The sequence below is a fragment of the Nothobranchius furzeri genome, chromosome 5, assembly GCF_043380555.1.
Source record: "Nothobranchius furzeri strain GRZ-AD chromosome 5, NfurGRZ-RIMD1, whole genome shotgun sequence".
NCBI classification, from domain to species: Eukaryota; Metazoa; Chordata; class Actinopteri; order Cyprinodontiformes; family Nothobranchiidae; genus Nothobranchius; species Nothobranchius furzeri.
The window spans coordinates 39,425,628-39,450,310 of NC_091745.1; the positions used below are offsets into that span (position 1 = coordinate 39,425,628).

General features: G+C 45.7%; 1 protein-coding gene across 4 annotated transcripts in view; it reads left to right on the forward strand.

Moving 5' to 3' along the window:
- The window catches only part of ptprub (protein tyrosine phosphatase receptor type Ub), a 337,198-nt gene extending 314,197 nt beyond the window's left edge, over positions 1–23,001 (forward strand). For all 4 annotated transcript variants that reach the window (XM_070551690.1, XM_070551691.1, XM_070551692.1 and 1 more), the window contains 6 exons: positions 163–312; positions 1,193–1,507; positions 7,585–7,710; positions 10,514–10,671; positions 17,741–17,876; positions 17,954–23,001. In XM_070551690.1, coding sequence (XP_070407791.1) covers positions 163–312; positions 1,193–1,507; positions 7,585–7,710; positions 10,514–10,671; positions 17,741–17,876; positions 17,954–18,016 — 948 coding nt within the window. In that variant the 3' untranslated portion in view covers positions 18,017–23,001. The remainder of the gene's footprint in view (positions 1–162; positions 313–1,192; positions 1,508–7,584; positions 7,711–10,513; positions 10,672–17,740; positions 17,877–17,953) is intronic.
- Positions 23,002–24,683: the final 1,682 nt, after the last annotated feature.

Below are 24,683 nucleotides of genomic sequence, written 5' to 3' on the forward strand. Positions count from 1 at the left end.
CACACACATGCACAGACATACACACACATGCGCAGACATACACACACGTGCAGACATACACACACATGTGCAGACATACACACACACGTGCAGACATACACACACACGTGCAGACATACACACATGTGCATGTATCGTTGGTTTGACCTGCTTTCTTTTCAGGAGCAGTATATCTTCATCCATGATGCCATTCTAGAGGCCTGCCTATGTGGAGAGACGGCCATCTTGGTGAACGAGTTTGCCGTCACTTATAAGGAGATGCTACGGGTGGACTCTCAGAGTAACTCCTCTCAGCTGCGGGAGGAGTTTCAGGTGCTTGACCCTCCCTTTTTATACACCACTGCAAATGGTCTCCTGGACCTGCTTCATCCCTGCGTGTCAGGATGAGATTAGTTTCAGTTTAATTCTGTGACTGCTGATGCAATCCTCCCTCGGAGAACGTGTTATCAGATGTTTGCCTGCCTGATCCACCTTCCTCTGCTGCAGCTGTTTCGCTGACATCACATCTCAAAGTGATACAGAAAAAGGATGAGTCACCTTCTCAGACTTCATTCAGCCTCATAAGGAGCTCTGATGGACAGCTTGTTCATGATTAAGGAATGGCACCGTAGGTGATGCGGCGCTCCGGTTACAAACTGTTCCCTCTTCAGAAGGAAACCTCTCTTTGATCATGTGAACTCGTCTGGCATTGACTTTAAAAGCCTCCTCGCCGCCCAATGAGCTACTTTTTTAGCCTTTTGACTGTAATCAGTAGCAGTGAGATCAGCATGTCTTAGATCTATTACTGATGCCGTGCTAACGATCCAAATATTTCCCACTTTGTCTGAAGAAATGATGAGAAAAAGAGCAGAGGAAAGTGGTCTGCAGTGCATCACGTTTTTATCTCCTGTTTAAAGGCGTATTATGTAGAAATAAAGTAAAAATGGCATCCTGTGGTAAAATTTGGTTACTGCAGCAACTTTAAACAACTCTGGAGCTTTTGCCTGCTGTTGTCAGAGTTGTCGGCGCTGTAGCATTAGCTCGCAGGAGGCACGGCAACACCACACTCACTGTAAACAATTACGTCCCTCCTTCCTTTAATATGTTTCAGTAAAACCTTCCTTTAAAAAGGCCTGAAACGTTTTGGGATGTTCTCTCTGTGAAAGTCTACTTATTTTCTTACATACTGCACCTTTAACCTTTCCTTGTGCAGACGCTCAACTCGGTGACTCCCCACCTGGACGTGGAGGAGTGCAGCATCGCCTTGTTGCCGAGGAACCGAGAGAAGAACCGCAGCATGGACGTGCTGCCGCCCGACCGCGCCCTGGCCTTTCTGGTCACCACAGAGGGAGAAAGCAACAATTACATCAACGCCGCGCTCGCCGACAGCTTCCACCGGCAAGCTGCCTTCATCGTGACCCCGCACCCTTTACCCGGTACCACGGCCGACTTTTGGAGGCTGGTGTTTGACTACGGCTGCACCGCAGTGGTCATGCTCAACCAGCTCAACCAGTCCAACTCTGCCTGGGTGAGGTCAAAGGCTTTTATACTTTTTTATTGCTGTAGATCAGTGGTTCCCAAACTTATTTAGCCGCACACCCCCTTCTATGTCCCGACCATGTCGACGCACCCCCCATCCCCACATCAGGGCATGGCTATATATATAGATATAGATATAGATATATAGATATATCTATATAAATATCTATATAAATATCTATATATATGTCAGACGTCAAGCTAAACAGACAGGGTAAAAAAATATGATCGACCTTTTCCCCCATCACTTTCATTTTTTAAATAGTAATTAATAAGCATTCGATACCATTACAATTTCCTTTGATTTAATTTTAAATAAATATTTAGAGTGCCCAGGTAGCACATAAATAATGCAATTTAACGGTTTTCTAAAAGCAGGAACGTTTAACCAGAGCGCTCTTCTTCCTTCTGCTCTGCGTAAACCTGAGCTGATCACCTACTTGTGCGTAATCAAATGTCTATAGGGGAAAATATGGAAAAGCCATGAGGTTCACTTTTGCCTCAGGCCGACTTATTGCTGTTTTATGGTGTGGCTGAATCTGCGATCCGCTGTCATGCGGACTGGAATAACAAATGCTGCAGTAACAGGAGTTGAAGTCAGGTTCGGAGTCACTGGCTGGAGCGGACTCGACTTTAATACGTCATCCCAAAATAGAAGCTAATATCTTAATTTGACCTGGAATGAAAAATGTTATAAAACCTCTTAAAGGTTTTTATCACGGAGGAGGCAGCGCTGATTTCTGCCTTCAGTCTGACGGCGCGCCGGAGTTTGCGCAGCGTGCTCGCTTATTGAATCTGTGTGTGTGTGTGTGTGTGTGTGTGTGTGTGTGTGTGTGTGTGTGTGTGTGTGTGTGTGTGTGTGTGTGTGTGTGTGTGTGTGTGTGTGCGCGCGGCACAGCTCCATGAGCCGCTCCAGTCACCGCGCCTCGTTATTTGGCGCTATTTAAACCAATGTTGTAAAATGACTTCTGCCCAGCCCAGATGTGCTCACTTGTGCACCCGTGAGCCGTGGTTCCGCTGGAACGCGTCTGACCTCTGACAGACGCACCCTGAACTTCAGATCTTCAGCGCGCAGTCAATAGCCTGAATGGGAATCATTTCTTGTTATTTTGTTACATCCACAATGTTCTGTGTGTGAGGTTTACAACGTCAGAACAGCTGCATGAGACAGGTGTTAATTACAATCTGCCAGAGTGACTCACCACCTTCAGATTCCTCCAACACCGTTAAAAATGATCAAATACGGAACATATCGGCGTGCGCAGGCCAGAGTGCTGAAGCTCGGCGCATTGTTATTATGAAGCTAGGGCACATGTGGAGGACACGCGCGCAAAAATATATTTGTTTTCAATTACATTTGTTGGGCCCACTTACTTTTTCTTAGGCCCACCCACAAATGAGTTTCTGGCTACGCTAATGGTGACATATGACAGACTTCTCTGAGCTCTGCAGCCATTACACTTTTCACCTCACGCAACCCCAGCGGCAGCTCGTGCACCCCCGGGGGTGCGCGCACCACACTTTGGGAATCCCTGCGGCCACCATCAGGAAGCGGAGACCCAGTTCAGCCATCGTTTTCCTCTCTGTACGGAGGTTAAATGAACTTTAAGTTCCCTGACGCGCGCCGCCTTTCGCCGTTCCTCCGTCTCGCCTTGCTCGGGATTAGTTTCTTCATGCCGTTATGTCGGCGTTGATCCCTGACCACATTGATCTGGAGGCATGACCAGATAACTCCCGCCCCAGTGTTTTTTTCTCATTAGTCCTTGAGATCCCCCCCGCCACATTTCAGGGTTCTTCTTGTTGCCGGCCCACTTTTCCTCACAAGCATGTTTCACTCTCTGTTCTCTGCTCGATCTATACCTCCTAAAATGGTCGCAGCGGGAGCCAGAACGACTGGTGGCAGCACTACACAAAGTTCTGTCCACACGTAGCCGGGGATCTGCCAAAACGTAGATATTTTTCTACGTTTTGGCCTGTCATCCACACGAAAACGGATCGTTTTAAAAACTCCGGCCAAAGTGAAGATCTGCGTTTTCTCCGTTTTGGGTGTCTGCGTGTGGAGGGACAAAACCGGAGTTTTAAGGTCCGCAACGTCACTTTCCGCGACAGAAAAATGCTGACATCACGTGTGCGACCTGTGTTTACACTAGCCGACAGCATGGATGCCCTCAGAGCTGCTCTCGCTTTATCAATTGTCCAAGCGCTTTCTGCTTGTTTGTTTTTGCAAGCGGAATTACTGCTCCTTGCGGAAGACCACAGACGAAGGACGAGGTTAAGAACGGGGGAAGTACTGCCGCCTACAGGTCTGGCATGTCCTTAACAACGTATTTATCCGGGTATGTGTGGACAGAGTTTTCTTTTAAAACGAAGTGGTGTGGATGCAAGTTTTTGGAGGGGCGGATATTCGTTTTTAAAAAGCCGCGGCTACGTGTGGACTAGGCCCAAGTTCAGGGAAACTTTAGCAGCAAACAGCTGGATGGAGTTCACAAATGATTCTTTTAGCTGTTAGAGTTTTAAAAGATTCCTGTGCTACTCTGAGCCCAGCTTGATCTGCATCCATGTGGGCGCAGCTGCCTACAGACAACTTCAGCCACTTCCATCTGATTGAAAGCAGTGCATAATTACAACGATGTCTGAGCATTCTTGTCCAAAAACCATCATTCTCTCTTTGAGTCTATTGAGCTATCCTCTCGTTTTCCAAGCACAACAGATGAAAGGGTCATTACAGTAATCAAGCACAGATTCAGTGAAGTGAACGCGTGTGAAATACGCCTGATTAGCATGAAAGCAAAGAAAGGGTTTCATTCTTCAAAATATATTTTCAGGTGGGAGGACAAAATAGAAGCTTCTGGCGACAACGTTGGTGTCCACATCAACAGTTTGGACATGTTGCAGTGTTGGGGACAACACACCGTGCTGAAGGGCGATGAAATGGGTTCATCTGACTCTGACATCTTTGTTTTTGTTGGAACAGAGAAAAGGGAGACGGGTAAACGTCTGATTCTAAACGATGGCAAATGGTTGAATTAAAAGAGCTTCATTGTCCCCAGGAGGCAGTCGGTTTACAGCAGAGTCGACAGTTATACACACGTACGCACGCACACACAAAACCATTCACTAATGTCTACCGGCACCATTGTTCACAAAGCCAACAGCTAAAGCATTGGCGTGAGTTTCCCTCTTGGGCACTACTAACCCTAACCCTCTGATGGCAAAGGCCTGAACTCAGCGTGCCAACGAAGCCGAGGATCGATGATGCTCTCCTAGTGACTCTGATGGACTTCTCTAGGCCCAGCAACCTCTCTTTATTCACCACGCTAAGGTTATCAAACCAGCGCGCCATTCCAAATGAAACAGGATGTTTCTCAAGAGGGATTCATCAACATTAAAACCCTCTTACATAGACGCCTTGCAGCTTTCAGTCAGAGACTTTAATTGCAGCTGGAAGAGTCGAACCTGTTGCTCGGTTTAGTTCTGGAAGACGAATAAAATGTTTGCATCAGCCTCCAAGTACCGACTAGCATCAGACCGATAAGAAAAGGGAGGATTTACCGTTGAAGCTGCGCTTTGATCCGACGTGATTCATCAGTTTAAAACATTTAAAGTGTGTCTGCGTAATTATGGAGCCACAGTAGCCAAATCCACACAGCTTGTGTGATGATGAGCTGACCCTGGAAGTGTCATGAATTCTGTTTGCAACAGTCGTCTCCGAGTTTAGATGATTTTATTTTATTTTTTAATGTCATTCTTTATTTTAAACCTGATTTAATTTTACTCCAAATGGAAGACAAAGAGCGTGAGTGTAGCTGATGTTGGGTGAGATGTTTAAACTAAGTCTTGACAGATTATTGTTCCTGTTCCTCCCTCTCTGCGGTTCTTCAGCTCAGCTTCAAATGGCTCTGAAAGGGATCGTGCCCAGTCGCCACGGCAACTCAAAGGGTGGAGGGAACCGAAACCACTCCAAAAAATATCTCCAGTGTGTTTGCATCTTAGTGAGAAGAGACGGATGGAGCAGATTTTCAGACCGTTTTCATCCTCTTGACGATAATTAGAGCGAACGTGTGATGAGACGTTTAAATCTACTAAACTCTGAACTGCTTGTTAAGAAGTATTTGAAGTATTGCACGTGTGGCGTTGCTAGCTTCTCATCGCTCTGACACGGGTATACACTAACAGAAATGGTGAGTTATGCACTGACCACACTAAAAGTGGCACAATTAGTCATATTCAAGCCTGTTGCAGTCTTGAACCACCAACATGTGTTTGTCCCAGGACCAACACTGCAGCCACCCAATCACATGGTAGTGATGTCATCTCTCTGCCCTGGATTGTTGTGTTTGAGTTTATGCAATGGATAGAAGGACTGCACCAGAGGATTCAGCAAACAGTGAACGGAGAATGTAATAAAAGTTTATGTCTTGAGATAGAAAGAGTGGCACGGCACGCGCGGCGGGGTCTGGCGTAGCCGGCAGGGCACGTATCAGATGGACGTGACTGGGAGCGGCTGTATGAGGCGGGTCAGCTGCGTGGCTGCTCGGTTAGGCGCAGAGAGGCATGAAAACAGAATATTTATGTCAATCCAAGAAAAGATTGGTTGGTGAAAAACTTTATTGTTTTTTCTGTTTGATGGCCGTGAGCCTAATGTATGGGTTAATACACGTATGTACAACTATATTTGACACGATGGTTTTATTTTCATCATAATATTATTATTAGAATTAATACTAACCGTTTTGTATTCTTGTGGTAAGAACCCAGACTACTTTCGTCGTCTTCCTCCGCTTATCCGGGTCCGGGTCGCAGGGGCAGCATCCCAACTAGGGAACTCCAGGCCGTCCTCTCCCCAGCCTTCTCCACCAGCTCCTCCGGCAGAATCCCAAGGCGTTCCCGGACCAGATTGGAGATGTAACCTCTCCAACGTGTCCTGGGTCGACCCGGAGGCCTCCTGCCGGCAGGACATGCCCGAAACACCTCCCAGGGAGGCGTCCAGGAGGCATCCTGATCAGATGCCCAAACCACCTCAACTGGCTCCTTTCGATCCGGAGGAGCAGTGGTTCTACTCTGAGTCCCTCCCGAATGTCCGAGCTCCTCACCCTATCTCTAAGGCTGAGCCCGGCCACCCTACGGAGGAAACTCATTTCGGCCGCTTGTATCCGCGATCTCGTTCTTTCGGTCATTACCCAAAGCTCATGACCATAGGTGAGGATTGGGACGTAGATCGACCGGTAAATCGAGAGCCTGGCTTTCTGGCTCAGCTCCCTCTTCACCACGACAGATCGGCTCAGCGTCCGCATCACTGCAGACGCTGAACCAATCCGCCTGTCGATCTCCCGATCCCTCCTACCCTCACTCGTGAACAAGGCCCCGAGATACTTAAACTCTTCCACTTGAGGTAGGACCTCTCTCCCAACCCAGAGTTGGCAAGCCACCCTTTTCCGGTCGAGAACCATGGTCTCAGATTTGGAGAAAACTACTTTGGGCCTAAATAATAAAATATATGTAATAATAAAATACATTTTTGCATGAGGAATTGTTCAAAATGATCCCATCAGAGCTTTTAGGATGCACCTTCCTGCTCGTGGACCGGAGTAGTGGAGATGACATCAGTCTGATGTTGGTCCTGATGGTTAAGATCCATCACAAATATCCTCACTAAATACATTTAGTACTGATTAAAACGTCTTATGTTCTGGTTTTTCTGTTTTGTTTGGAAAAAGGAAAGCACACAGCTGTAAACATTACCCGTTTCGTCCGCTCCCTTTTCAGATGTTTTTATTCCGTTTCGTGTCTTCCAGTCCAGGAAGGATGTGAAATTTGAGTTACAGCACCTTTTAGTTCCAGACACAGATATGGAGCTCATCAGTGGTTCTGCAGTTGTTCCAGTTCCTCTAACACACCTCTGCTCTCTACCACTACGACGTCTGCGTTTCTTCTTTATATTTAGCACAAGTAGTCCGCCGTTCTGGTGTCCTGCTCTGTGATTTAAACACTGAATACATTCACTGTAAAATGCATGTGATTTATTGATTTTTACCCAATACTCATTGGCCCATGTTCCCCAAACAGCCGTGTGTTCAGTACTGGCCAGAGCCCGGTTTACAGCAGTACGGACCCATGGAGGTGGAGTTCCTGTCCATGTCAGCAGACGAGGAGGTCATCACTCGCCTGTTTCGAGTCAAGAACGTCACAAGGGTGAGTCGCCGTGACACCAAACAGGGCTGAGCTGGTCGTGTTGTTCCACAACACTCGTTACAGATGCATTAGCTGCAGTTTGGACCGGAAAATATAGAAGCAGCTTTTTTAACCAGCAGTGCATTTAGAGCTTTCACGTTCGACGTCGTCAGATCGAACAGAAAACTCCTCACAGCCGACGTGCTTTGGGTGACGTGCTTCTACCCAGGTGGCACTTCTGTCTTTTTCTTCAGAGACCAGTAAATTCATCAAACTATAGACTACATGCAGGTTTTATAGTGACCAATGAAAAAAGTGCACAACGCTTTTTTCTTTTTTGGTGCGCTTCAAAGTTTCAGATCAGCAAAAAAAGCCCAATATGAGACGACGACGACTGAGTAAATACAAACTGCAGTTTCAGACGATGATTTTGTTAATTAAGATAAAAATGAAACAAGGAAATGTGAGCACAAACTACCTGGCCCTAGGTCAAAAATAGTACTTGCCCTACCTGTTAAATCCTGAATTAGCTTTAATGCAGCAGCAGTTGCACCAGTCACACTACGGCTTGATTACTGCCAGAGCCGTAGAATTAGAAAATCACCTCCACAGAACCTGTGTGACTACATGAAACAGGCTAAAAGATCTCAAACACAACGCCTCACGAGTCTGGAAAGCCGCGCTACGTGTGGACAGATATAGTCTGGCAACGAGCCAATGAAACCACCCAGTCGTATGGTGGAATCTACGGTTGCCTTTCAAGCTGCCTCCACGTGCATTTGGACAGCATTAGGAAATACGTACGTTTAATTCATTTTAGGGCAAAACCTCTGGAAACGGACGTAGAGCTTTAGCTAAGCCGTCGTAAATCAGAACTGTCGCAGAACCAAAACCTCTCTGACGGCACAAATGGTCCTTATTTCTGTCGATAAGTAAAACGTGTTTAAAAACCGCCGTCACACTTTACCTGGTCATGGTTGGTCAGACAAAATTCTCTGCTGCCTAAGAAGAGAGCAAAGACGAGTCTCACGTTTACAAAAACAATAATAATAATAAACATCTAGATCATCCTCAAGACTTCGCAGGTAAAAAGACAAAAAGGTGTGTGTGTGTGTCTCGTTCCATCTGGTGTAAAGCTAGCGCTAAAACAACATCATACCAGACACGGTGGTGGTAGTGTGATGGCTCGGGGCTGCTTCCTGGTCCGGAGGAATTCTTTCCACCTCCTTCACCAGAGGATAGAGAGAAGGGAAGCTGGTATTTTAGAGGAGGTGCTCCAGCTAGAGGTGGGGACAAGATTCAGCTGCTTCTATACCCACTGGGTTGGTGCAGCAGACGTCTGTGCCGGCTACGTCACAGGGTGCCGTTTTAGCTAACAGCTGTGGCTAATTCAAATTCAAACATAGTGGAGGATTTTAACCAGAAGAAGGCGCTACACTCAAACACAATATTTATATTTTAAAGAAGATGCATTAAAATGCCAAAATAATGACTGCACGCGACTACAGCACGCATAGACGCTCATTTATACAGTGTATCAGCAAAAAGGTTGGTTTGGGGTGACTTTTCTCTTTAAGTTTATGTTTTTTTACATATAGTCAGGTTTGTTTGGATTATTAATTAATTAATTAGTTAATTAATTAATTAATCATTTCAAAACCACAACTTTTAGTAATGATAATAATACTAATATCTACTAACGAGGGGAACAAAGGGGAAAAATGCAGAAGCCTTTCAGGAAACTGAACCATTTCTGCACAGATCATCTCAATCGAAGGGATTTTTGTGCCCGCTGACATGGACGCTGTAAAGGTCACTCTGCTCTTTTCCATTTCTGTTGGTCGTCACTGAGCCGGGTGTCTTCCCTCCCTCTCTGCCTTCTGGCGCATTAAAACATCGAGCTTTCCGTATCCCAGTGCCTACCACATCTCATTTAGACGGTTTCCTCCAGTCTTCAAGCAGAATTAACTTCAGTTCATTCAAAAAACTTGTCACACATTTTCTTAAAAATGCACATAATTAGTTAACGCTCATAAATGAAGACACCGGTCGTGATTTTTAGTGGTAAAACACCCTTTTCAACACATACAGCTCAGCATGACCCAATTACAGAGAAAATCTGTATGTAAGGAGTCTCCGTCACAACTTCCTCTCCTGATTGGCATGCTGCCCTCCTTCTGTCAGCTGCCCTCGTCATTCCCCTCTCCACCTGTGGCACCTTTTTTCTGCTCCGTGTACATCAGTCAGGAAAAGGCCACCTTAACTCGGCCCCGGGAAGAATTAAATCACACAGAAATAACACACCTCTTCCACTTTCAGCCCCTCGTTCTGCACAGTGTTGTGTGGTTTTCCTGCGTGTGACAATGACATACAAGGGTAGGGAGTAAAAGGCAAAGGAAGTGCGTTGTAAGCGCGCGCGCGCGCGTGTGTGTGTGTGTGTGTGTGTGTGTGTGTGTGTGTGTGTGTGTGCGCGCGCGCCTGTGCCTCCACTGAGGCGACTCCTCAGTGCATCTTTGGGCTTCTTTCCCAGCCCAATTTGCATGAGTTACAGGTCTCCACTGGTCCTTAAGCATTAGTTGAGGTTCTGCAGGACAGGGTTATGATCACACAGGGACCTCTTCCACACGCAGCAGGAGCTCTACTCACACCTACAGACACACACGTATCTAATTCAGGCTGCTGAGTGAGCACAGCTGAAGCACCAGCGTGGAGCTAGCAGTCTGTTTAATTTAGACAGACTGAAACAATCTGAATATGTGATACAATACAGACACGCGTGTGTCTGCACTCTGACGTGTGTTTCATTCTCTCTGTGCATGCGAAGCTCCAAGAGGGCCAGCTGGTGGTGTGTCAGTTCCAGTTCCTGCGCTGGTCGGCGTATCGTGACGTTCCCGACTCCAAGAAGTCTTTCCTCAACCTGCTGGCTCAAGTGCACAAGTGGCAGAGGGAGTGTGGAGAAGGACGCACTGTTGTGCACTGCCTGTGAGTCACAGTGTTAATGATCACAACACAACCCGTTGGTTATAGATGTGTTTGTAGGAATGGGTTATATTCAACAGGACTGATACGCTAACAGCTAGTCCAGGCTGTGGTTTTACTCCACCGTCAGTTCTGATGAAACAAAACCCCAAAGACATTTAAGCTAGCAGGTGCAGAACCAGGGAAAAGAAAGCAACAGTGCACTAGTCACCCTCCTTCCTTCAGGAGCAGCCCGAGGCTGTGGACCTCATGAACTCTGACCCTTGAGCTGTCTTTCATACTTTGTTTACTACAATATGACTTTAGATCTTGGGTGGTTAGCGCTGTTGCCTTGCAACAAGACGGTCCTGGGTTCACATCCCGGCCTTTGCGTGGAGTTTGCATGTTCTGCCTGTGCATGCATGGGTTCTCTCCGGGTACTCCGGCTTCCTCCCACAGTCCAAAAACATCAGTCACGTTGATTGGTCTCTCTGAGTTGTCCTTAGGCGTGAGTGTGTGTGTGCATGGTTGTTTGTCCCGTGTGTCTGTGTGTTGCCCTATGATGGACTGGCAACCTGTCCAGGGTGTACCCCGCCTGTTTGCCCGATGAATGCTGGAGAAAGGCACCGGCCCCCGTGACCCTGTGTGGACAAGCAGGTGTAGGAGGATGTTTGTAGACATCGTTGTGTGCATGCGCGAGTGGCTGAGTGGCAGAAACAAACCGCTATGAATACGCAACGTAAACGTTATGAGAGTTTTCAGGCGAAGTCCCGAATTTAGGGATGGGTACCTTTGACATTTGAATCGATTCAGTACTAATTCCCGGTACCTAGGAATCGATACCGGTACTTAACGGTACCAATTTTCGATACTTTTGAGTGTTTATTATTTTAATTCTCTTTTATAATTAAATATATATTTTTCTCAATTTATAACCATATTTGATAAATATCACGATAAATAACATTCAACTGTTTGTATTTTAACACCGTTCTTGTAGTTTTATAAGCTGATAATTAAACTGAAGCAAACATCTTTACTGTGAACTAAATTTACTGTGTATCTTCATTCCTTTTGCCGTCCTTTTTCAATTGATTTTTCCTACTGGGAAGTTAGAATTTCCGAGTAGAAAGCGAACGCACCATTAGCTGATAACAATGGTAGCAATGGAAGCTAACATACCAAGCTAATGTTATCTTAAACAGTTTATTTAACTGCAGGAGCAGATTAAAACGATGATGCCTCACACTTAGATCGTTGTCACTGGTTTCATCTTCACCCAGTCACCCGTCGCATTTAGTAAAGTGAAGCCAAACTTTAGAGCGCGTTCATGTTCTTCTATTCAGAAACTCGGAGTTCCGAGGAGAAAACGAACGCACCATTAGCGAAACCGAAGCTAACATATCAAGCTAATTATATTAACCTACTGGAGCAGATTAAGATGAGGATGTCTCACTTAGATCGTTGTCGCTGGTTTCATCATCACCCAGTTACCCATCACATTTAGTGAAGTGGACCCAAGCTTTAGCGTGCGTTCTTTCTACCATGCTGCTCTGTTTACAACTGGCTCACAGCAACCGACAACAAAACGCTCTTGCGCATGCGCAGCTGTCTTGGCAAGTTCTCGCTACGAAGGACGGGTACCGAAACGAGGCACAGTTTGAAATGACGTGAATCGGTGCTCGGTCGGTACTATGGAATTCGGTCGGTACCTTAAAAAGTACCGAATTCGGTACCCATCCCTAGTCCCGATATATAAACAAATCAACGTCTAAAGACAAGAGGAGGTGTAGAGAGAAGCTTAATATTCGTTAAGCGCCTGTTGAGCTCTGAGATGATGGAAAACGTTGGTCTGGTGGTTTTTTCACAAATCTGCTGGGATACATTTATTTCGATTTAACCGAAAGCCCTGGACCCTTCACTCATCAAAAATTAAAGGCTTTCAAACGTCTGGAGGCCTACGATTCATTTGTTTGAAGGAAAGTTGGGCCGATCTTTTCTGAAAACAGAAAGCCGTGGTCATGCTAAAGCAGCAGGTAGCTCCAACGAGCAGAGCCACAGCGCGATTCTCATCGCCTGTGGATGACGGCAAAAGGAAACGGATAAATCCTCACAGCGACTGCAAAGCTGGGCAGGTCTTCATCAGTGACCGCAGATCAAGACGCCTGAATCAGAACGCGAAAGCAGGACTCGGTGTATTTAAAATACGATGAATGTTCTTAAAAACAACTTCTTTAAGTAACAAGTAGTCGCGAAGACTCGCCGTGAACTAAATGAGCCTCACAAACTGTCCGTAGCTGCAGGAGTCCAGGACCTCTTCTGAGTGTCCGGGTCGCTTCCCATAATCTTTTTCATGTTTTGCGGTCGTTTACAGAGAAAATTTCTATAAAACTTTTATCAAGCCTCCCACGGGCCGAACCATCAACCACACAGCAAGAATAATCCATCTGCTTCGCTGAATCTTCCTCCAAAGGTGGAAAACACCCGAATTATAGGCAAAATACACGTTTCGTGCCACACACTCCCGTGAGGCAATGCGAGGAACATAAACACGGATGTCACAAAAGATCCTCCTAGATGGAGTTTAGATCTTTATTCACGCTTGTTATTTAGTTTTGTGCTAGCTTACTTTGAAAATCCACCAGAAATAGCCTCATGCTCTAGAAGCGCTAGCTTTAGCTGCTCCTGGTTAAAAGTCAGTGGAACTTTTATGTCGATCACAATGTGATCAAAATTTTTTGAATGTGAAAAATTTCCAAAAGAACATTGCATGAATCAAATATTAATTAATAGGATGACAGCAAAAGGCTTTGTTGTTGCTTTACATGCAGTTATCTTATCAGACACTCCATTTCTCTGAACTGAGGCCATTCAGGGAGCTATCTACAACAGGTAAGACAATTATCGTTTAAAATGTTCAAATCCAGCTTTAGTCAGTATTCCTGTAAGAGCATGCATAAAAGAATTATCAGTAAACACACACACACATACACACACACACACACACACACACACACACACACACACACACAGGGAGGTGCTCTGAAACGGTCCTGCAGCTTCAGAAGACTGACATTTAAAACGAGAGGCTTTTTCACAGGAGGGGTGCATCACTAAAATGTGTGTAATAACATTGTGTGTGTGTCGAGCCGTCTTTGTCGTTTGATGCAAAGCAGAATCGGTGAGGCTCCTGGTGCCAGTGTGTGTTTTATAAGGTGGAAAATCTGTTCCTGGTGTAACGCCGCGTGGTGCAGCGGCGTCCTGAGCCCTGCGAGCCAACATCCCGCTGATGAATATGAATGGCCCGTCTTGCTCATTGCCGACCCGTCACACATCTATAACCCCCCTCCCCCGTCCTCCATCCAAGAGCACATCACTCAGTGCTGTCACACGGCGTTACCCACGACAACCAGCAGGGAGATTATGGAGATCAAATCAATTATGCCTTAATTCAGAATGCGATGGCTCTCACTACACTGCCAAAGCACTGACAGCGACTGATTACCTTAATATCGCTTGTATACGCCGCAGAGTCTCCCGCACCCCCACCTTGGCTGCGGCAGTCTCAGGAGACAGGAAGTGGATTGTTCTCCAGTACTTTGTAGATATTGCCTTTTATTTCTGATGACCAGCGCAGTTTTTCAGCACAAACGCCGCTCCGTGCTGTTATTTCTCAATTTATGGTTCCTTGTAGAGTTTCTCATATTGCTATTTAGATTTTTTATTATAAATATTATATAGTTTGTCTGAGCCGAGCAAAAGAACTGTATCGAGTTTTTATGAAGTGTTAAAACAGGTTTATCGGATTACACGGATGCCATTATTGTCCTTCAGGACTCCGTGAAACAATTTTTTCCTCTGGAAGAGTAAATCCTGTTGTGTTTACTGGCATCGGACACAGCGGGCCTAGAAATACAGGAAGGGTTCAGTGAAAAGCAGATTCACTCTAAATGTCTAATTTTGACTTTAAATGTCCCCATCATGTGTTTGATAAATAACCTTACTAACTCCAACATGCCCAAAGGATTATTGGTCTTAATTTTGCTGATGAGTGATGAGCACACAGCTGTCATAAAGATCAGCTCATAAGCAAATAAATAAATAATTCATCAACAACATACGGAGATGCTGAAGGAAAAACCAAGAAATGGATTTCATTCTGATTCGATGGCGATCCTTCAGACAGTTCTGAAGACATTTGAATCCAAACAGCAAATATCACCGGGGGGGGGGGGGGGGGGGGGGGGTCCAGCAAGCGTAGACAGATTCAGCCTTTGGGTGTTTTTAACATTTGGTTTCAAGTTTCAGCACAAACCAGCTTTTAGGTGATAAATGTCACAGTCTGAAACCGTCTTCGCAAAATAAAATGTAGTCATAAAGCATGCTTTAAAGATGCAGTCAGGAGTTTTTACCTTTAGCTTCTGGAAATATCCATCAAAACGTTGTTGAAAATGAACAAAATGATGTCCAGTGGTTGAACAGTGTCTGAGGCTTCTAACCACATAACCATAAAAACCAGGTCTGAAGTGCATACGGTGCAGGTCTAGCCTCTTTGGGGGACGCCATGTTTCCTCCTGGCCAGCTTGGGTCCGGCGCCTGTAGATGACGTCACACCAGATCACTGGCTGAACTTTTGGAAGTAACGTTACCTCGTTCAAAAACATGTAGGCAGTGAGAAACACAAATTTACTAACAAAACTGCTAAATTCTTTCCCAAACATAGCAGAAGTGCTCACTGTCACACATTTAGACTGATTTGTGAACAATGTTTGAGAGAAATGGTAATATTGTGTGTCTGGAATGAATTTTAGATCTTTAAGTCCACCTCATGAAAAATCGGAGCAGAAACAAAGGTGTTGCGTTTATATTTTTGAGTGTATCTACAGGTCCTTCTCAAAAAATTAGCATATTGTGATGAAGTTCATTATTGTCTGTAATGTACTGATAAACATTAGACTTTCATATATATTAGATTCATTACACACAACTGAAGTAGTTCAAGCCTTTTATTGTTTCTAATATTGATGATTTTGGCATACAGCTCATGAAAACCCAAAATTCCTATCTCAAAAAATTAGCACATTTCATCCGACCAATAAAAGAAAAGTGTTTTTATTACAAAAAAGTCAACCTTCAAATAATTATGTTCAGTTATGCACTCAATACTTGGCTGGAAATCCTTTTGCAGAAATGACTGCTTCAGTGCGGCGTGGCATGGAGGCAATCAGCCTGTGGCACTGCTGAGGTGTTATGGAGGCCCAGGCCAGCCCAGAATCTTCACTTTGAAAAAAACAAACTGGAGCTGGTCACGCCCACCCACCCTGCTCAGGCTGCTATAAAGCCGAGCGTACACTGTGCGACTTTTTCACTTTTTTGAGCCAATTTTCCAGTCGTGCGAGAATCCACGACATCGGGGCGAGTTTTGCGCTGAGCGTCGTGTAGTGTACTGGGAGTTACGAGAGGCGATTAACACCACGTGACCAGCTACCGATCAGCAGTCGTGAGGTTGCACGGACTTCTGGCGTGTTTAATATTTCGCTCGTCCCTCGTGAGGGTGTCGCACTGTTGAAGCGGCGCTGCGAGCAGCTGCGACCCAAAAAGTATCAGAACCGCTCACGGCGCATGCGCAATCCTGCATCAACGCCGCTCCCCGCTATTTCCCAAATAACACACGCTGTTTGTTTTTATTTCTACACGTTTTTTTACTCACAAAGATCGTCAAGAAAGCATGTTTGTCGTGTTCATGTCAAACTAAACTGATCACAAAAAACAGATTTACTTTCTTTATTTTGTTTTCCTCATCCAACCCCCATAAATCCCTCTGTCCTCCTGCAACACTCCCGAAGGACAACAGGCAAGACAAAAAAGTCTGACGTGTTGAGTAAAAACTGCTATTTTTAGCATATTTTTAGGGCCGACGTGTTCCTACCGGACGTACAGTGTGAGCAGTCAGGTCGCATCTGAGAACTGGGTCGTGCAGTGTGAGCGCATGACTCGTGAGATCTGCCCTGCGAGGAACTCGTACAGTTTGAGCTGAACCTGAGTGCTACGAGTGAAAAAGTCACACAGTGTCCGCCCAGCTTAAGCTAAGAAGCTTTGACATCCTGGAGGGGCTTAGAGTAGAGCTGCTGCTCCTCCAGCATCAACAATGACAGGGCTGTTCCATGCTAACTTACCACTGGGAACCTTTCAAACGGCTCATTGGAGGAACAAAATCACTAAAAGCAAACACTGACAGAAAACAGATTTATGGATGTTTTCACATTTGGGGAGTTTATAGAATCAGTAGAGACTCACGTGGCAGCACAGAGATCTAAATAGTGAGTTTAGCATGACAGGTCGCCTTTAACGTCCCCTTCCATCTACTCGGGACGGCGTGGACTTCTGCTGGTGGTGATCACAGCAGACGTCAGGATTCCATCAACTGTTGCAGCTCTGCAATTACACGGATAACCAGACACGCTGGTTCGCCCTCTTCTTTGTGTGTGTGTGTGTGTGTGTGTGTGTGTGTGTGTGTGTGTGTGTGTGTGTGTGTGTGTGTGTGTGTGTGTGTTTGTGCGTTCACCCACCGCTGCTGAGCCTAATGGAGACAGACTGTCGCTGTGGTTATGACTGCAGCCCAGCGGATGACACGGCCTGTCACTGTGGTTGTGTCTGCGGCCGCGGTTGTGCTCTGGTTGTTGTGACGATGTCTGTGACACATCGGTATATAATGGGTCGAACCCCGGCTACATGTGCGGGCTGTGTTCACAGGAAACGGAGACGGATGTACTCATTGAGCGACACCAACTCCTGCGGTGTGTTCTGAACATCCACAAGCTGCTCTGATGAGTTTTTCTTTGTTGAGGCGATTAGTTGGGTCTTCCAAAAACACACAGCCCGAGTCCAAGTGTTAATCAAACCACACAGAGGACATACATCACCACGCTGTTAGATCACCTCCTTTAGGAAGCGCCTAAGGAAAACTCAACGCCTGCAAATGCATTTTCTGTAAAGCTTCAGTGCAACAGCCGGCTGAAGGTGACAGCAGTGTTGTAATGGAAGGGAAATGTAGAGTCGGACCTGTTTTTCACCCCGACTCCTCTTCCTGCAGCAACGGTGGTGGTCGTAGTGGGACCTTCTGTGCCTGCAACATCCTGCTGGAGATGATCCAGTACCAGAACATGGCTGACATCTTTTATGCTGTCAAGACTCTACGCAACTGCAAACCCAACATGGTGGAGTCTCTGGTAAGAAAGTCCAACCCTGACTTAAGTTACATGTTTTCTATCGTCCTCTGAGTCCTCTCCTCTGTGTGCTCCTCCAGGACCAGTACCGCTTTTGCTATGACCTCGTCCTCGAGTACTTGGACTGCTTTGAAGGCAGATAGCAACTAAAGGTTCACGACAGCAGCTGTGTCCCGTATGCTGAGGATTTGCTGTGGGGCGACCCGGTGACACCCCCACTTCTTCAGTGTTTGGACCTTTAGACTTTTGGGGGAGTTGAAGAAAACCTCGATGGAGATTTAAAATGTTAACCTTTAATGTACAGTTGTGGTTTCCTCCTAGTTGGTGGTCTTTTGCTCTTGGATTTTAGTTGTTTTTGGTCCACTTTGCCTCGGACTGAATCTGTTGAGCTGAGGATTTCGGTAGCAGCGAAGCTGGCTGCTCTTCATCGTTTCATTTCAACACTGAGGATGTTATTTCCAGAGTTACACACTTTTCTCTGAGGAATGGCATGACCTCCGTACAAAACCATAAACTGCCTTATTGTTCAATGTTAGAATCTGTACAAAACAGCAACAAAGCATTTTATGGACGAGCAGCACCAGAACCGACCTGCCTGGTCGTCATCAGTATTGAGGCATTAACTGTACAGTGTTGCTTTGTATCGTATTTTGCCATAACGTGTATGCTGGAATAGCATGTGTGTTGGGATTAGGCAGCGGTTGTGTCTCATTACTCTTCCTGTGCCAATCCCACTGACTGACTTGAATCCTTTATTTTGTTCTGCAAACAAAACAAACAGTGATGGATTTATGAAGCAGGAACCAGCGCTGAGACGCCGTCGTGCCGATGCCCCCCTGAACGATGCGGTGACGTGCTTCACCGGCACCATGCTGCAGAATTTAACTGGTTTTAACTGGTTTTACTAATCTGATGTTTGAGGTGCTTGGTTGTTCTGTAAAAGCCAGGTTGAACGTGATCATTTCAGATGTGAGAGCTCGTTGACATGAAGTTAGCTGCTGTTAGCGACATGAAATCATTAAAATGTATCAAACATAAATGTCCCGTGCACTTACAGAACATCATGGTGTTTTCAAAAGCAGAGGGGGTCTGCGGCCTTGAGACCTGGGAAGAAAAATCCAGTAAAAATAAACATCTAGAAATATGGATTCAGACACACACACGCGAACACACATACAGGCATGCAAACACACACACACACATACTCATACGCACATTCACATGCACATACCCACACACGCAAACCCACAAACACACACGCACACATACTCTCTGACACACATACAGCATATATATATGTGTGTATGTATATATATATATATATATATATATATATATATATATATATATATATATATAACCTGCACAATTACCTGAACCTTTAGAGTAATTTTTCCTTAACTCATTCGCTGCCAGCTTTTCTCACCGTTTTTACTGTTTTTTTAAGAGTCACAGTACGTTGCGCGCTAGGATAATGTCGACGCCAAAACAAAGGGGAGACTCACCTCTTACATCAGGAAGATCGTCCTCGTCTTCCTCCGTTTATCCAGGTCCGGGTCGTGGGGGCAGCATCCCAACTAGGGAGCTCCAGACCGTCCTCTCCCCGGCCACCTCCACCAGCTCCTCCGGCAGGACCCCAAGGCGTTCCCGGACCAGATTGGAGATGTAACCTCTCCAACGTGTATCCAACGTAGATCGACCGGTAAATCGAGAGCCCGGCTTTCTGGCTCAGCTCCCTCTTCACCACGACAGATCGGCTCAGCGTCCGCATCACTGCAGACGCCGGACCAATCCGCCTGTCAATCTCCCGATCCCTCCTACCCTCACTCGTGAACAAGACCCCGAGATACTTAAACTCATCAGGAAGATGTTCTTCGTGATCCATTCTTTCATAATCTGTTGTTGAATTGTGAACGGCAGCAGCGGCCCAAAACGATCTCCTAACACATGTATGTTCTGCTTCCTGATCATGTGACTTGTGACATATGCGGATGAAGATCGGCTTTAGAGCTGAGATGTTTGCTCTCATGGCGCAGGGGCTCGTCCGACACCCACACAGTAAAAAAATGCAAATGACGACTTTAATTGTCATTGGCAGTGAATGAGTTAATATGTTAAAAATGTAAAGATTGTCTGATTGTAAGTCAAACTGCTCATTTGTTAGAAGTTTCCATGGATATCTGCAGGCTCAGCATTTTAGTGAAAACTCAATTAACCTAGGTGACACAAAAAGCCCCGCCCACTTGGGTTTAAAATGTTCTGCTGCAGAAACAGAAACCTCATGCACTTACTGCAAATCTGTGGACAAATAGCAAACTTTCCATGGATCAGCTGATGTTGTTCCAGGAGCCACAGGTTGCAGACCCCTGATGTAACACGAGAGTGGTCAGTTATAACATGGGAATCAGAAAGCACCACTGGAACAGCTGACTCGTGGAGATCTGAGTCAGCTCAGAAACAACATCACACTTTATTTCAGGAACCACAAAACCCTGTTATTTCATTCTGATCCTCTAAAACGTGTCTCACCCGAACCTTCCCCCGATGCTCTGCTAGGTAAACCTTGTGAGGTGGGAGGTGAAGCTCCAGAACTCACCCTGAACTCCTCAGCCCTGGGTCCGACCCAGCTGGAGCGTAGGAGTGTGTACATACAGATGTATAATGTCATGTGAATAATATATTCTCTGTTTGCCCTGAGTAAAGATGTTTAGTAAGTAACCGCCGAGCTGAATGTGCCGTAAACAACCTTTTTGTGTTTTTTTCAGGATTCTCGTCAGACATCAGAGTCAGAGTGTGTGTCTCTGCACTCGAGTTCAGCAGCTCACCCGAGCACGGGTAAATTATTCTGCCTTTCGCTGATTGGAGAAAATCCACACGAGTTGTTTTCCTGCACCGTGTGAAACGAGTGTCGTACTTTTATCATTCCAAAGCTTTCTATTGTGGCTGCGACTGCCAGCACCGGATCACCCAATCACTGGTTTTATTTCTGTATGAACCCAGAATAAATGACTACTGTGTTTTTGGAGCGTTGTACTTGACGAGGGTGTATCTACCACGAGACGGGGTGGGTGGGGTTCTTGTGTGGGATGATGATTAATAAATAAAAGAGGAAGGAGGAGAAAGATTCCTTGTTGTGAACCCGTCATTTGATGTAAAAACGCTCCCCTCAGAGCTGGTTTGTCCGCTGGACGTGGACTTCCTGTTTTAAAGCCCCTGACCCAGCTGTGGAACCACATCGGCCATTTAGGCCCTGTCCACACGTAGCCGGGGATCTGCCACCTACGTTTTGGCCTGTCATCCACACGAAAACGGAGTTTTTTCACACGAAAACGGATCTTTTTAAAAACTCCGGCCAAAGTGAAGATCTGCGTTTTCTCCGTTTTGGGTGTCTGCGTGTGGAGGGACAAAACCGGAGTTTTAAGGTCCGCAACGTCACTTTCCGCGACAGAAAAATGCTGACATCACGTGTGCGACCTGTGTTTACACTAGCCGACAGCATGGATGCCCTCAGAGCTGCGCTCGCTTTATCAATTGTCCAAGCGCTTTCTGCTTGTTTGTTTTTGCAAGCGGAATTACTGCTCCTTGCGGAAGACCACAGATGAAGGACGAGGTTAAGAACGGGGGAAGTACTGCCGTCTACAGGTCTGGCATGTCCTTAACAACGTATTTATCCGGGTGTGTGGACATAGTTTTTTATTAAAACGCGGTGGTGTGGATGCAAGATTTTGGAGGGGCGGAAATTCATTTTTAAATAAACCCGGCTACGTGTGGACTAGGCCTTAATCTCACCCCTCTGTCTCTTCTCTCACCTTATTCCTCCCTTTCATCATAACGCTCCCCCGCCCCTCCACTCCTCTTCCATTCATTTCATTTTTGCCTCATCTTTCTCCCGTCGCTCCGGCTTTGCTGCTTTGCAGAGTAATGCGACTCCGGACCACAGGCATCCTCTGCCACCCGCAGCCACGCTGAATAATGCAGCAGTCCTGCACACGGATCCAGTGTTTAGCAGATGGACAAGTTGGATTAATTAGAGGGCAAGACCTCCGACTGTTGGGCTGAAGACGAAATAGGCCATCTGAAGCTGCATGGATCGGTCGGGATTGATTAGCCTTTAGTAACAAACTGTCTGGGTGAAAAACCCGAACTTTAAAAGTGCAAATGTTACCTTTTAACAGATTTTTTTTTATTTTAACTTGATTTTTCCAGAAAACAATAGCTGCCACTTTATTAGTTACACCTGTTCAGCAGCTTGTTAACACAAACAGGAAATCAGCCAATCGCACGTCTACACTGAGGACGACTTGCTGAAGGTCAGGCTGAGGAAGAGGAGACGTGATGGTGCCAGACTGGCTGAGCACTTCAGGAACTGTTGATCTGGATTTCCACCCACAACCCTCTCTAGGGTTTAGAGTGGTCTAGAAATGAGAAAATATTCAGTCAGCAGCCGGTGTATGGTGGTGGTGTGGAGTGTGTCGAGTTTGGTGGCAGGAGAATCTCGTCTCTGCTTTTTGCGGATGATGTGGTCCTCCTAGCTTCATCCAGCTCTGACCTTCAGCTCTTGCTGGGTAGGTTCGCGGCCGAGTATGAAGCGGCTGGGATGAGGATCAGCACCTCCAAATCTGAGACCATGGTTCTCGACCGGAAAAGGGTGGCTTGCCAACTCTGGGTCGGGGGAGATGTCCTACCTCAAGTGGAGGAGTTTAAGTATCTCGGGGTCTTGTTCACAAGTGAGGGTGTAGGAGCCAAAAAGCAGTGTTCTGTGTACGTGCATTTTTGACAAGATGTTTATCAGCCCAGCATCCTGTGCACGTGCACTTTTAACATCTTGATTGTCCAGCTGCTGCGTACGTGCTCAACAACATGTTGTTCAGTCCAGCTTATGTAACTTCCAGTAAGTATTGGCTTACTTTGACCATATTGGGTAATAAAACAGCATCCCATCATTTCCCGAAATCATGAGGGTGGGGGCCAGAAGAGTATAACCGATGCTGCGTGGTGTAGGAGAGAGGGCTTTTGCAGCAGGTTTCCAGCCGAGGCATTTAGTTCGAGGCTGAAGGCTGTCCCCATGAAGTGTTGGTGATGTATTGCTGAATTGTACAAATAAAGCCCCACGCTGAGATTGGATAAACTGTCTCTCTCTTGTTTTTGATAAGGAAAAAGAACCACATTTGGTGACCACGAAGCGGGGAGTGGAGGTGTGCTCTTCGGATCATTTCTCAATCCACTGAAACCTGACTCCGGGGCCCTTATAGGTAAGAACAACTTTTGTTCAATTTTGGAGTTATTTTCGTGGACTGAGAAATGGTCTGGGAGAAAAAAAACATGCCCTACTCATAATTTAGAATAACAACAAGAGAAGGCGCTTGTCCAGAGCAGCGGTGAAATTATTCACACATGTGTGAAGTCAGCTGAGTCATTTTGATGACGGACAAAGTTTAAAGTGACAAATTAAAAGCTGGGACAGCGAGAATTGGAATAGAATTTGACAGCTGATAAAAAAAAAAAAGAGTCCAGGAAGGACAAGTAAAAGGTCGACAAGTGAGATCCATATGCCCCGGTGAGGCCGGGATAAGATTGGGATCTGAGAAAAAGCGCTGAAGTTGTGACAGATAAGCTTGCCAGTAATTTGGTTGAATCCTCGAGGATTGGTAAATTTCATGTGTTGTTGGCAAAAGGCATGTGTTGAACTCATAGGAGCAGCGGAGAGGCTGCAAGGGAAACGACAGACCCGGGTGCTCGGGGAAACTGTCTATTGAGTTTTTTTGTGTGTGTGTGTGTGTGTGTGCGCTGAGACAAGTGTGTGTGTGTGTGTTTGTGAAGACAAGCGTGTGTGTGAGTGAGAACAGCTGTGGGTGAGGCGCCAGAGGTTAGGAGGAAAAAAGGAGGAAAAACTAGGAGAAGCTTTAAAAAACGGTGTAAAACAAATCAATATTATTCACTGCAGTGCTACATTTTGATGTTTAATGTTATACAAATTTCAAAGTCTGTGATCTTGTTCTGATTAGCCTTTGAACAGAAAACCAGAAGTTAAAATAATAATAATAAGTTTTTAGAGTGACATATATATAAATAAAAAATATATGCTGAAGTGCACAAGCATGATAACTATTTTTACCAGCTGGGTTATGTGAAATATGAGAAATATAGATTATGAGTAAAAATAATAATGTGTATGTGTGTTGCTGTTTGGCATGAAACGTTGTTCCAGTGTCAAATCGCTTTGAAGTGTGTTTTTTATCTCTATGCAAGTGTGAAAGCTTTGTTGTGTGTGGTTGTTTTACTCGTGAAAGTTCAAATACTCTGATCTTGTTTAAACTATTGCTTGGATAAATTAGAGAGAAACTGATTTTTCTTCTGCTGATTCGGTCTCAATTGTGGTTGACTTTTTCCTGTGTTGTAATGTTATAAAGCTGTATGAGAGTTGCTAAATTCTGAAGACTGGGTGCGGTTGATGTCACCAGGACTTGTTCGTTTCTCTGTACAGACATCCTTAGCGGTCAGACTCTCAGCTTAGACTGGGCAGAGAATCAGAATAGAAGTGTAAGCTCCACCCACCAGCTGTGTGTGCGTTAATCTCCTAACACACACAGACACAGAAGTACAGAGGCGATCCCGCCTCTGACTCCACCTCTGTGTGTGGATTGGTTGGTGAACCGTAGGCGTAGAGAAACCCTACCCTGTGGGCTGAACATTGCTCACACACAGCTCGGACCAAGGATACGGCTATTTTAGCCTGTCACACAAGCCTGACTCCAGCAGGACAGAAGATTTGAGTCAGACTCATCTTGCAGCTTAACTGCTGGAGAAATA